Raw genomic sequence first — 13,160 nt, 5'->3', positions numbered from 1 at the left:
AAGGGAACACGTCTGGGAATTCATAGAGCTCTTCTCAAGAGCATTTTGCAGCAGCCAGGGCTCAGGGGGTGTAAACAGAGCAGGGCACCAAGGGGTGCAGCAGTCACAGAGAAGAACCTTGCCACCACGTGGGAAACGCAGTTTAGCACATTTTCAAGCCTTGCCTACAGGAAGGGAACCAGCATCAGCCCCGTTTTCAGCCATAACGACAGCACCAGCACCTTTCGAGGCCACACAGGCGGGTACGAGAGAGGGCACGTGCCGGTACCGGAGCTGGCACCGGCGCCAGCGGCAGCCCGAGGTAGGGAGTTCTGTGACGGCTCCCCGCAGCCCGGGGGACACCGGGGGTTACCGGAGCTGCATTTCCTGGGCTGGTACAGACGCATCCGCTGCCTACTAGCGACCTCTCTGGTCCTGCGCGCATGTAAAACAGTTTTCCCCGACTTTTTACAGGAGCAGGTCTCAGTAACAGGCACCTGACGCTGCCGGTCGGTGTCCCCGGCGCTGCCCCTGCCCCTTCCCGGGCTGCAGTTACCGCAATGGCCTTTGCGGGGAAGCAAAGCTTTGGGCTGAGCATCCCGGCGCTTCCCCGGCCGGAGGGAGCTGCTCCTGGACTCAAATAACCCTCCGAGGGCTGCGGTGCCAGAGAGCGTGGCTCTGTGCGGGAGCAGGGAACTCACGGGCTCTCTGCAGCCGCGCTGGAGCCCAGGCTCGGGATCCAACGTACAAGCGTTTCCTCAAAAGAGGAGCGGGGATGGAGCTGCAGGAGCTCAGCCCTGCGGACACCAGCCCCGACGCCCTGCTTTGTGCCGGGCAGCCGAGAAGCGACAAGGACTTGCCCGAGTTCGGCGGAGCACCGGGACCGGCGTCGGGCGCAGGAGCAGGCTCCCAGCCCGGGGCGGCGACGGGGCCGTGCTCCCCGCCGCCCGGCCATGCCCAAGGCAACACGGGCTCTGCCAGACGGGAGGCCTCAAGGAAACACAAACATTTTTCAGCTGCTACCTTTCATACTTTCCCTGGGCTGAACACAGAGCTCCCAGACAATTCACACTGCCTTCAACTGCATGACCTTGACGGACTATTTTATACACAGAAAAATAATTTTCCAATTAAAAAAGAGGATAAGAGAGAGAAAAAGCAGAGTTCTGGTGTCAGTTATGAAGGAGTCTACAGAAGGGAGGCAATCCCCCCAGAGCTCCAGGGTTTACAGTATAACAGCAGACATTAAAGGAAGACCCAGACCTACCTCCCACATCCAAGTCCACCTTATAGTTGATGGAATGGGTGTGTATCGTTCCCAGTGTGTGCTCCCAAACCCGATTGCCGTATCTCAGACCATCCCCGTGGAGAAAGGATGAGCTCGCGTACCCCGTGGCCTGGACCTTGCCTTCGATGGCCCCGTTCTGGTAGAAGATGAAGTCCCACACATAGTCGTAGTTACCCACAGTGGCAATGGAGCGAACGACCAGAGCAGAGTTGACCAGCCCCCCATAGTAGAGAGACTGCAGGTTGGAGAAGTGGCGCCGCAGTGGGGAGCCCAGGTTCTGCTCAAAAATGCAAAGGGCATTTTTAGTAATCCTAGAGACCTGGGAATGAGCAAGGTAGTGCACATCCCGGTACGTGGCCAAATAGGGGCAGTCAACCCCTCGCACCAAGGGGGAGGTGTAGCGCCCGATGCCAAAGCTCCCGTCCATGTACCTCGTCGACATCCCTCCAGGGCAGTTGGAGCCGTACACTGACATCGCCTCCTGGACACTGATTTCATAGGCGACCCTCTCCCCCTTGTGTCGCACATCAAACAGACGCAGGCCCGTGTTCACGCTCATCCCAAAGGCGAAGCTCCAGGCCTGGAAGAGGACATGGTTGTTCCTGATGCTGTAGCGGGGACCCTGGGGCTCGTACTGCAAAGGGAACAGCGCAGCCGAAGATGCTCGGGGCTTCATGGATGAGAAGTCCCCGTCCTGCGGCGCCTTCCTCACCTTCTCCACACTGATGCGACCCTGGACATAGGCGCTCTCCAGCTGGACCATGTCCCGGTAGTACTGCCCATTGTAGAAGACCCTGCTCACTGCCCACCGGGAGGTGTCCAGGCTGCTGTGGTCCACCAGCACCTCCAGCCCCACCGGGTGCACAAAGAACCCGCTCACATTCTGAAACAAGACAAACCAGGTGATCCGATCTCCAGACTGGAATCCACGGGGAGCAGCCGTCAGGGCTGCTAGATTGGCTCCATCATACTCCATGACTTGATGCATGAAAGATGGAGCTGTGGGGAACACTTGGCTTTTTAAAAACCCTCCAATCTGTTGGTACTCAACTGCCAGTGTGGGTCTGCGGTGGTACGGCACCTTCCCCCCGTACTTCTGCACCGTCACGTCCCGGTGATACACCGGCCTCGGCAGCGGCCCCACCACGTACTCGGTGACGTTGGGGTCTGGCTGGTTGCCGAAGTAGAGCACGGCCAGCGCCTCCCGGGGGGGGCGAGCCCCCCCACCATCCAGGAACCGCAGCACCTCAGCCTTTGCGGGGACCTGCACATCCACGGAGGCGATGCAGTTGTCCGAGGGCTTTGCACGCGAGGCGTCCACCAGCTGCACCCCAAGGTTTCCCTGCAGGTACCGCACCACTTGCACCATCTCCTCGGGGCTCAGGTCGGCAAAGACCAGGCTTTGGCCGTCATCGGTGTCCTCCTGCCCTGGGGGCTGGTGCTGGCAGGCGCTGGGGGCTCTTCCTCTGGTCAGCAGCACACAGACCAGGGCAAATATCGTGGCTAATGCCAGAACGAGGAGGATGAGCAGCGTTTTCATGTGCATGGTGCTGCTGGTCCTGGGGCATTCACAGCAGCTTTCGGAGCAGGGTTTCCAGCTGCTGCCGCTGTCAGTTCACGCTGCGCTGGATGGATTAGCTCGGAAAGTACAAAAGACTGGGAGAGGCAAGGGGAGGAGATCTGAAATTGGTGGTGACCAGAAAGGGCAGATCTCCTCTCCCAGCTGCAGCCTTCTCCGTCTCCTCCTCGAGCAGTGCCCTGGAGGAACTGGTGGAGATGCAGGGTCAGTGACTCAGACAAGTTTCACATAATTCTGTTACTTTTTCAGTCCAACCTGGCTTCCTGAGGCTGCCTGTAAAAACGAAGATCCTGTAGTCAGCCTGAGGTGGCTGCGACCAGCGTGAAGCTCTGACAAACTGGGAATTGTTGCCACACTGTAGAATTTCACCTCTTTGCAACTCACCGAATATCCTTGTTTATCAGGCTGTTTCCTTGTAAACATTCTCCCTGGCAGCACGATTCCAAGCTTGGAGTTACTTTTTATTTTATTTTTTTAAATCTTCCACACGGAAGCCTTTCTGAAAACACATCCATCTGTGTAGCAGCAGAGAAGCTTTGGCAGGCGTGGAAAGATGCAGTTCAGGGTGAGATTCAGGCCCCAATGCGCCGTGAATAACCAGCTCTTGGTTTGCCTCTCTGAGCAGCTATCAGCTAATTAACCCCCCAGCGTTCCCCCCAAAGAGGATCACACAGCTTTTGTCTCTGCCTCCGACTCACAGATAAACTGAGGTGCAGCTTCTGAGAAGGTCCCCCAAGGATAAAACCACCCCCACCTGCAGCAGCCGTGGCGGTGCCCGCTGTCCCCATGCTGCCGGGCTGAGCAGCCGCCGCCAGGATTCCTACTAGAGGTTGTGACAACTGCCCTCTGCCACCCACCGAAGGTGTCCCTGCTGGTCCCTCAGCGCTGTTGAGAGGCCTGGGCAGAGGGAGGTGGCTGGATGAGAGGATGCAGCGCTCCATCTGCCACACGGCGGATGCTGGGGGTAGATGAGATGGTGTGAGCTGCAGTCCCTGCCAGCCCCTCTGCCGGTGCCGAGAGGCATGAGGCATCCAAGAGAACCAGGGCTGGAGAGTCAACCCAACATTTCCACTCCTGCTGCCAGCCTCACCTCACCTCACCCTGGCCTTCTCTTCCTCCTCCCGTCAGAGTTTCCTGGTGGGAGACACCCCCCTAGCCTCAGCACTGCCTCGGCTCTTCCTCCACAGCAGATCTTGCCCTGGGCTCAGCCGCTCTGTGGTCTGCGGCCACACCAGACACCACACCGCAGGCAGAAGGCCACGTTGCCATAGGACACACTCCATTATCCTCACCACCACTGGCAGCCTCCACCGTCTTTAGCCCAGGCTCTGGCTGCACAGGCCAGGGACACCCGTGTCCCCCCCATGCCAGCACACGCCATCGCTGCCAGCAAAGCCTGCGGGGCCACAGCAGCCAGTTCAGGTGGCCACTGTGCCAAAAGAGGGGCTTGCTCATGGCACAGACACAAACCAGGGGAGGGAGGACGGATGAGAAGAGAGCCTGGGCTACACGGGACACAAGAGCTACGAGTCTCAGAGGTGCCCAGCTCTCACCGACATCCCCCCAGGGGAACAATCAGATGCCTCTGAGTAGCCCCAAATTAAGAAAAGGAGCCCCAGCTCCCAAGTCAGTATTTCAGTCCATGAAGTCAACAAGGCTTCGAGGATTATTTGGGGCTAGGCTTGAAAGAAAAATTCCCTTTTGGTGTAAGCCTAGAACACGGCATCCGTTTCCCTCAGAGAGAAAGCGCTGTTGCCCCAGCTGAGGTTCAGAGGAGACATGGGACCTGCCCCCCAAGAATCCAACAAACCTTCTGCTGCACCAGGCGCCTGACGCCTGAGCTGGGACGGCTGTGCACAACGCTCACGGTGACCTTTCCTTAAAGAAGTACAAAAAGAGCAGATCACTCAGTTTTGACTTCACCTCTTGGTTTTGCATCCCGAGTCCCTAAAGGTCAAGGCTGCAATTACAGACGGTCAGTTTCTAAGCAGCACGGCAGTCATTTGGGAGAACTGGACAAACTCCACAGGCCTTACTGCCCCACAAATCACAACTCACCCTGCAGCTTCCCTGGGAGACGTCTGAAAATAAAGTGTGGGCACACTCTCAGTTCTGTGCATGTCGGGCGTTTGGGAGCAGAGAAGCCCTAACATGTAATGACAGCCTCAGGAGAAACCACCCCACAGCGCACGCCCCAGCTCTGCGGGTACAGAGGACATGAACGGAACTTCCCACGCTGCCTCTGCCCCGCGGCTGGGTCTGTCCATGGACGCCACATCCAGTACCACGTTATTTAACACCATCCATTTCTGCTGTACTTTTCAAGCTGGGGACTTTTAAAGCCTGTTACAAGCAACACAGGAATCAGCCTGTGCTTTCTGGGAGCTCTGTTTCAGAATAAACAGAACAGCCCTAAATCCGTCTCCATCTTGCAGCAGAAATGTCAGGAAGCAGAGTAATTAACTGAGCCCGCAGAGCCAGGAGGCCTGTGTCAATACCTTACTGATGGAAAGCGATCAGGTATCGTTCAGGGCCACACGTACCACTGCATTTCTCGTGTACCTTCTCCAAAAGAAGCCCGGAACCGCTTAAAGCTAACCTAGAATTTAAAGAAATTACACGTTTCACTAACAGCAGCGTGACTTGTTTATGGCCTGTTTGGTGCACAAACCCCTTCCCCCCGCTCGGCTCCCCGGCCCCATTAGCCCATTGCTCCATCCCGCACCTCACACGGAAAATTCACATCTACCCGTGTTTATTTTGGCTACATGCTTGCTTTTAGGTACTGCCCATCAGGACATCTTATATTTGCTAAATTACCCACGTCTCCCAAACAAAGCAAGGAAGAGAGGAGCTTGCTGATTTTCCCTCGCACAGAAAGGTAGAGGTGGCAAAAAATAGTCTGTGAAATTTATGGAAACCAAAACCAGAGACAGACAGCTTTTGGCTCATGGAAACTCGGAGTCAGTGACTGCCAGACGGCTGGGTAAAGAGCACGGTACAGACACCCCCTGCCAGCTCTCCTGACACCGGAAAGTCTTAAACATTCCCCAAGGCAAACCTCAGGCTTCAGAAACCCCTGACTCCCGCTCTCCCATCTCACAGGCAGCAAACCTTCAGTTTGTGTCAAACAGAAGGTGGGAAACCTGCGCTGGCTGCATTTCTGGCAGCGTTTGCGCCTGCATCCAAGTGCCTTCATCCTCCTCTCAGAGTTTTATGGGTCACTGCATGCAAGCTGGGACGTCCCCAGAGCCTGTGACAGCGCGATGCCACTTCTGGAGGGCAGAGGAGAAACCCCTGCGCCGAGACCCGGGGTGACAGCGAGCCCTCCCCTGCTCCCGCGGGAGAGCCACGCTGCTGCCACCACCGCCCGGGGTGCTCCCTCCTCCCGGGAGATGGGCTGCTTCTGCCCGTGGAGCCCCCTGTGCTGCCCCATCGCGTCCTGCCACCGGCTCCTTCCCTCCCGCTCTGGCTCCGGGCACCTCGGCCCCCACCTTCCCGCAGCGGCACCGGCGGGACGTTCCCCGCAACGGGGCTGCGGGAGGCAGAGTCCCTCCGCAAGCGGCGGCCCGCACTCCGGGGCGGCCGGGGGAGCCGGTCCGAGCCCCGTTCGCGGCGGCGGCTCCCGCGCCCCCCCTAGCGGCACCGGAGCGACGGGGGTGACGGCGGATCCCCGGGCTGGAGCGCAGCAGGGACCGGAGGAAGCGCAGGCGGGAGGAGGAGGATCCCCGGGGAGAGCAGAGGACGCTGCGGGCGGGGAGCGCGGGGGAGGGAGGTGCGGGAGCCGCCGCAGACTCGGAGAAACCCCACACACATCCCCAGGGTCTGCTCTAACCCAGGGCCGGAGTGCCGGGCTGAGCCGGGACGGGTGACACCAAAGCCAGGAGCGTGGCCCGAGGCAGGGCACGGGAAAGGCACCGAGACACCTACACAGCGGCACCCGGTTCACAGCAGAGACAGGAACGTGCGGGGAAGGAGCACAGGGACGCAAGAAAGGCAGGACTGGAACAGACGTTAACACTGCGCAGCCTCAGGGCTCAGCATGACACACAAGGGGCTACCTTAAAAGAAGTCCAAGTACCTTATTTTAATTCCTTGACAAGGTAAAAGTTTACATACTTCCATCTGGCAAAGAGAGCCGAACAAATTAAAAGGAATCCATACAAAGAAACACGAGGGGAAGTGCTGCTTCCAGACAGCAGCTAGAACGCGGTTGGTTTGTTACTGAATATTTATTAGCGGGAAGACTAAGAGTTGACTCACTACAAACAACAACAGAAGAGTCTATAGCAAGGGCCGTGGCCCTCCACACTGCAGGCAGATCCCTGGGAAACCAGCAAAAGACAACATGGCTCTTAGATGTGGAAGCAGAAGAAACAAAAACAAAGTAAAAAAAAAAAAAAAAGGAGGGGAGAGAGTTCATTCCATTTGTCACTGTTGTTACAATGAGATTAACACAACTATTAAGGCTACTGCACAATAAGAATATACGGGTGTAACAGCAAGACCCGGGAAACAGCGAGGTTCCTGAAACAAATGATTTAATGTTCCCTGAACAGGGGACTTAAGTAGAAATACTATAAATAAGAAAATTTTGGAGCCTGCAGTGTTGCGGGCCCACCTGCCACACACAAAAACTGACGCAACACAACCTGTCATTCCCAAAGGGGTTTGTAATGACCATGAAACGTTCCGGCGGCTTAGAGGAGTCACCAGGCACAGCAATGTGCCCTTTGCAGGGGAAAGGCTACCAGGTCTGCCGTGGTACCGGCCACCCTCGCCCCGAGCACCGTGGCCACTCTGCCCGGGGACAGCAGGGCTCGGGCTGGCTGTGTGCCAGGGCTTTAGTGGGGGACCTCTGGCCACCCCCTTCTCTCGGCTGGAGCAGAAGCATCTCATGCTGAAGGGGCACTAGGACATACATGAAGTAACGTTGGTTTTAGCCAAGAAACTGGCTCTAGTCAAATCGCCAACAGGAGCGAAGCCACCTGAGCCCAGGAGCAGCCAGGATGGCCACCAGCAGCACCTTACGCTCTGCACTGACACAGAGGGTGCCGGGGCAGGCCCTGCCGAGGCAGAAGAGCCAGGAAAGGAGTGCAGACCGCTCAGCAGCACCAGAGCTGCCACCAGCCCAGAAGCGACAGGTCCCCTCATCCTCGCAGGGGTAGCAGGGAGGAGCACCAGGTTCTCCACCCCTTCCCCACCGCCCGCACTCGCTCTCCTGCTGACGCGTGCCCCAGAGACCCCCGAGAAGCCTCCAGCCAAGGTGGGACAGGATGAGGGCTTGGTCTCTAGTGTCCTTCCCACTCAGGTAGGAAGAAAGGCATCAGGAATGTTCCTGCCTGGCTGCTGCTCTCACTCTGCAGTAGCCTCTAGGGCACCCCACAGCAGCGCGACCTTCTCGTTACCAGTTACTAGAGGGAGGGAGAGCTCCTGAGACCTGAACAAAACCAATCACAAAACTAGGCGATAATTTCTTAAGAGTTTAACTAAGAATACGATACTATTTCCAGCCAGTTTCCCATCTCGATAGTCACGTAACAAACCAAGGCAATGACGGTCTTTAGTTGACTGAACAGTTCTCAAGTTCAAACGTTGACACTTAATAGAGGGTCTCAGCATTGCTGCTCCGAGGCCTCTTGATCTTCTCAATGTTTTTAAGGATCATGTCATGCAAAGTGACCTGCAAAAAGGAAGAATGGGCCTCAGACAGGAAGGACAAAGTCACCCGGTGTCCAGCTTTCACCAGGAGCACTGGTGACAGCAGCATGGCTTGCCTCAGCACCACACGCTAGTGACACCAGGGGCTTCCTTCAGCCAGACTTTACAGAAGCCACTGCGTGTAAGGCCAAAAAGAGATTACTTTACAGATCCCAGGAATTATTTGGGCTGCATGAAGAGTTTAGGATCACAGGTTCCCATGGGGGTGGAAGGAGTATTTTGTGCCAGACTCCTGTGACCGCTCAGATGGAGACACCTGCACCTCTGGGAGATGGTGAGGAGCCACCAGCCGGCTCCTCTGGTTAGAGCCAAAGTGGAGTGGGGAGACCGGCTTCCTCCCAGGACTAGGAGTGCTCAGAGGGAATGGGGAGAGCAGCAGCAGCAGGGTCGAAAGGGCTCTCTCCGCTGCTGTGCGGGGAGCCAGCACAAGCTCCATTTTTCACTTACATATTGATTCCTCAGCTCTGAAATGATCAGGCGCAGACTAATGTACTCCTTTTCATCGATCTCTGTCACTGTGCGGCGATAGTCCTCCTGCAGAGAGCAGATGCTGAGTGGCTTGAGCTCAACTGTGCCTCCCCCACACCAAGAGAAGGTCCCTTTACAAAGGAACCCCCCCTTTCAGCTCACCCTCCTCTAACACAGATATTCTGCATTCTTGTACGATCCCCAACCTTTTCCCCCAGGACCCTCAGCTCAAAAAGGACAGTGATCAAGTGGCCCAAAGAGTTTCCAAAAGCAGCAGTGTGTAACATGTAAACCTCCACTTCCCCATTTACTTACCACATGAGGGTACTTGGCTATTTTGGAAACCAACTTTGCTCTTGTGATATAATATCTGGTAGGAAAAGGGAGAGACTAAAGGTCAGATAGACAGCACCAAGACTTCTTCCAGGCCCGTGCAGCTCTAGAAAAGCTGGGGGACCTTCCCCAAGTGGATCCCAAAGAAGAGGTCTGTTCTTGCGTGCCTACCTAGAAATCTGGTCCAGGTAGGACGCCGCCTCACTCTCCACAGTTCGAAGCTCAGCAACTGTTTCCTCCTGCAGGGAAGAGAAGGAAGCCATCAGCTTCACACGACTGCAGCCAGCCTCAGGGCTCTGACAGCAACACGTCTCAGCAGCATCAAAACCTAAACCAACCCCACGACTGCAGCTGCTGGATACCATCAAATGAAAGATTCAGAGGAAGCCGAGATCCACGTCCCTGGAGCAGAGCTGTCTCCGCAGCAGGGCACAGAGCCAGCTGCCTTACCTGAATAGAAACACCGAAGTTGTTTCCATCTTCTATCCTGGGGATGAGAAGCTGCACCCACATTTTCACCTGCAGTTGAAAGATCAGAGCGCTGATCAGTGCCAACATCTCCACAGAGACCTCTTTAATGTTTTACCAAAAGCCCCCCAGGATGCTGTCTTTTCCATGCAGTTCATGATAAACTCCTGCAGGTCCTTCACACTGACACAATGCCCCCGAGGAGATCATTTCCCACATGGCTGGGCCACCACGAGCCTAGCTCCCCAGGGGAAGCTCTCAGCAGGTCTCTGTGGCTGTGCAAAGGAGGGTGAAGAAGAGCCTCAAGGAAGGACCCTGTGTAACAGACAGCATCCTCCTTCAGGAGGGGAACTCCAGAGCTCCCCAAGGGCTCAGAAAGCATCATTTCCCTGCACCTACCTCCCAGCCGCTTCTAGACACCATACTACGAATCCTGCCCTTCCTCATCTACCGAGCACAGGGGAACCCGCTCCTTCCACCCAGAGCAGCTTTGCCTCTCCAGGAGCAAAAGCATCCGACTCTCCGCTGGCTCCAGAGCTCATACCCACCGTGTTACACTTCTCAATGAGCAGCCTGATTTCGGGTTTCACTTTCTCAATGATGTCCACCAGCTGCTGGTTGCTCTTCAGCATCCCATTGGGCATCACGAACACTTTGGTACCTGGTGGCAGAGGAGAACACCACCACATCAGCAACTCATAGGAATGGCTACACCAGGGGATCAGCCTGAAGGTCCACCTGAGCATCATATCTCCCGCAAAGGCCAGCGGTGGCCACCGAGCCAGGCTACAGCTAACCTGTGGGGAAGGGGAAATTTGACATGGGCTAACAGCGATTCCCACAAAGGAGGGAAAAGAGAAAACGCGGAGCGGAGACAAGAGCTGAAGAGCTCCAGGCTGCTGAGGCTGGGCACAAAGGATTTTCCCAATGCGCGTGTATGAGATGTTTCTGCCGCAGCTTAATCCAAAGCCTGGCATCTTCCTCCAGTCAAGGAGAGCTTTCAGCACAGGGAGATCAGCTGCCTCTGTCAACAGGCCAAGCTCAAGCAAGTACTACTTATGTCTATCAGAGAAATCCTAATTATGCTTCTAAGAGCTGGAACCTGACTCCTCCCCAACAGAATGTCCGTGGGTCAGGCTCTGAGCAGTTGCGGGGACAGGCCTGCACAAGCAGCAACTGCTCTCGGGACAGGACAAGTGGGGCTCGTGTGATTTCACACTAAGGTACAGCACCGGTTCAGGGGGCAGGCAGCAACACAAGAGACTGGGGGACTCTTACCCTGAAAGGTCTCTTCGCGGTCTTCCAGCTTCCTCTTTTTCATATTTGGCTAAAATATACAAAATGTTTTACTCACAAACTAGTCGTAAGCTATAACAGTGTTGCAAAGGAAATAAGAAAAAGTGTAGAGCCCCTGCTATGCTCCTGGTTTCTAAGCATCCTTCTTTACAAACAGAGGAGGCCTGCAGAGCACGGCGCTACCTCCAGCAGCCTTTCCAGGCTCGAGAGACCAATTCCTAAAGGCTTTGGGAGGGCCACAGCCTGTTATTAAATAAGAATATCCTACTCCAGCGCAGAGCAAGCCATGCAGTTTTAATTAACCAAAGCAGGGACCGCAGCCAAGAGAGTAACCTTACCCCGTCCAGTCCATCGTGGCTGTTCGTGAGCAGAATTGGGTCAGGCACTGGGAGGTTCATGTCTGAATGGATCTGAGTGAGATCGTGAATATTCAGGATAGGTTCCTGGAAAATAAAGCAGATTTGTTATTTAATTACAAACTAACAAGTTCTGTCACACCAAACACAATGAGCAGACAAAAGATTCAGACCTCCCTCTTATCCGACCATAAAATAAGGATGAAAGACCAAAAAAAGCCTAACAATAGGCCTGTGACGAGCCCCCCCTCCACCCAAGAACAGCGTGCCAGCTCCAGGCTGGGATCAAAGCTATCGACGGCCCGCAATGCTGGAGGCCCTGCGAGACCACAGCATCGCCAAGGACAGCCCCAAGTTGCCGAATGCCTAAGAAAGATAAATGTGGCGATCACACAAAGAAAACTGAGAAAGCAAGCACCCCCTCTAGAGCTAACAGCGCTCAAATGCACGCAAGCTATGAGTTGCCACTTCGGGCCTTTGTAACAAGGTGAAATACACAAGAAAATACACAGGCCACGACCTGCCATGTTGCTTTCAACAGGAAGCTTGAAAATGAAAAAGGATACAGCAGACAGGGTACACCTTACCTTGAGGAACCCATCGAGCTCCAGCAGCTTCTTTGGGAAAAAGTTTGCCACCAGGTCTTCAGCCTGTGAGGGAAAGAACAGATGATGACGTGAAACACACTGTGAGGTTCCTGCCAGCAGGAAAGAACACCGGGGAAACCAACTGTGCCGGGGCAGGAAGCAGGAGAGCACACGCTCTGCCCGCTCCAACCCTCAGGCCAAGTCGAGGGGAGAAGGTGCCAGGAGAGCCATGAGGCTGCCTAACCCCACTGCGGGTGGTGGCCGATGCTCTGAGCGCAGCTGAGCCCCCGGGAAAGGCTCCAATCACACTCAGGTCTGTCAGACAGACCCGGCCGAGCGGCGACTCCTGCCCTGGGCAGTGGGACACTCACCTCGCTGGTGATCCGCTCCCTGAAGGAGTCAACCTGCAGAGGAACAAAAGGGACAGTTCAGAGCCCCCCCTCGCGAAGCTGGGCTCGGCACAAGCCGGCACCGCGCCCCGCCGCTGCGGGCTCTGCCTCATCTCCGCGGATGCCGCTCCGGGCCTGGCAAGACGCCCCCGGCGGCGGGAGGTTCCCGGGAACCGCGACCGGCAGCAGCCCACAGCCCGGGCTCCGGAGGCCACTCCAGAGGCGCGGAGGAACGCGGGGAACCGCACACCGAGTGGCTCCCGCCCAGGGCGGGGAGAAAGGGCCGCCGTTCTCGGGCCCGCAGCCACCATCCGCCCGGGAACGGCCCAGGGGCGGCCGCAGCGCGGCCCCGTCCCCGCCCCCCGGCGCTCCGGGGAGCCGCGGCGCAGCGGGGGCGGCGGGGGAGCAGAGCCGGGCGGGCGGGCCGCGCTCGCCGCCCGCAGGACCAACGGCCAGGGCGGAAGGGCCGGGCGGCGGCCCGGGGCGCGGTGCGGCACCGGCGACGGGGCGGGAGCGCACCTTGAGCTTCACCTCGGGGTCCACCTTGAGCAGCGAGGCCATGGCGGCGGCGGCAGCGGGCGCGTCCGGGCGGGCTCTGCGCGGGGCCGCGCTGCCGCTGCCCCACCACCGGCGTCGCCGCCACCGGAACTGACCTCACGCCGCGCGCCCGCCAATGCCGCGCGCGCCCGCCGCCCG

General features: G+C 57.0%; 1 protein-coding gene and 1 pseudogene across 2 annotated transcripts; both read right to left on the bottom strand.

Annotated features, from left to right (window-relative positions):
• Nucleotides 1-1,083: 1,083 nt before the first annotated feature.
• On the bottom strand, nt 1,084-2,813 carry LOC141474778 (amine oxidase [copper-containing] 3 pseudogene; annotated as a pseudogene).
• Nucleotides 2,814-6,914: 4,101 nt separating this feature from the next.
• On the bottom strand, nt 6,915-13,108 carry PSME3 (proteasome activator subunit 3). Of its 2 annotated transcripts, none has more exons than XM_074162727.1 (11): nt 12,984-13,108; nt 12,447-12,479; nt 12,076-12,138; nt 11,471-11,575; nt 11,115-11,163; nt 10,385-10,497; nt 9,819-9,887; nt 9,540-9,607; nt 9,351-9,405; nt 9,015-9,101; nt 6,915-8,529 (listed from the first exon to the last, which is right to left on the bottom strand). In XM_074162727.1, the coding sequence occupies exons 1-11, from the start codon at nt 13,023-13,025 to the stop codon at nt 8,449-8,451; spliced, it is 765 nt and encodes a 254-aa protein (XP_074018828.1). In that variant the 5' UTR covers nt 13,026-13,108; the 3' UTR covers nt 6,915-8,448. The 2 variants fall into 2 exon arrangements, with proteins under 2 accessions (XP_074018828.1, XP_074018827.1); XM_074162726.1 differs by having other exon boundaries at nt 9,819-9,909; nt 10,356-10,497; nt 12,984-13,104.
• Nucleotides 13,109-13,160: the final 52 nt, after the last annotated feature.

This window comes from Numenius arquata, chromosome 23, assembly GCF_964106895.1.
Source record: "Numenius arquata chromosome 23, bNumArq3.hap1.1, whole genome shotgun sequence".
Taxonomy (NCBI): Eukaryota; Metazoa; Chordata; class Aves; order Charadriiformes; family Scolopacidae; genus Numenius; species Numenius arquata.
Note: the sequence above shows the minus strand (reverse complement) of the source record. Positions and strands in the feature narration are given on the sequence as shown.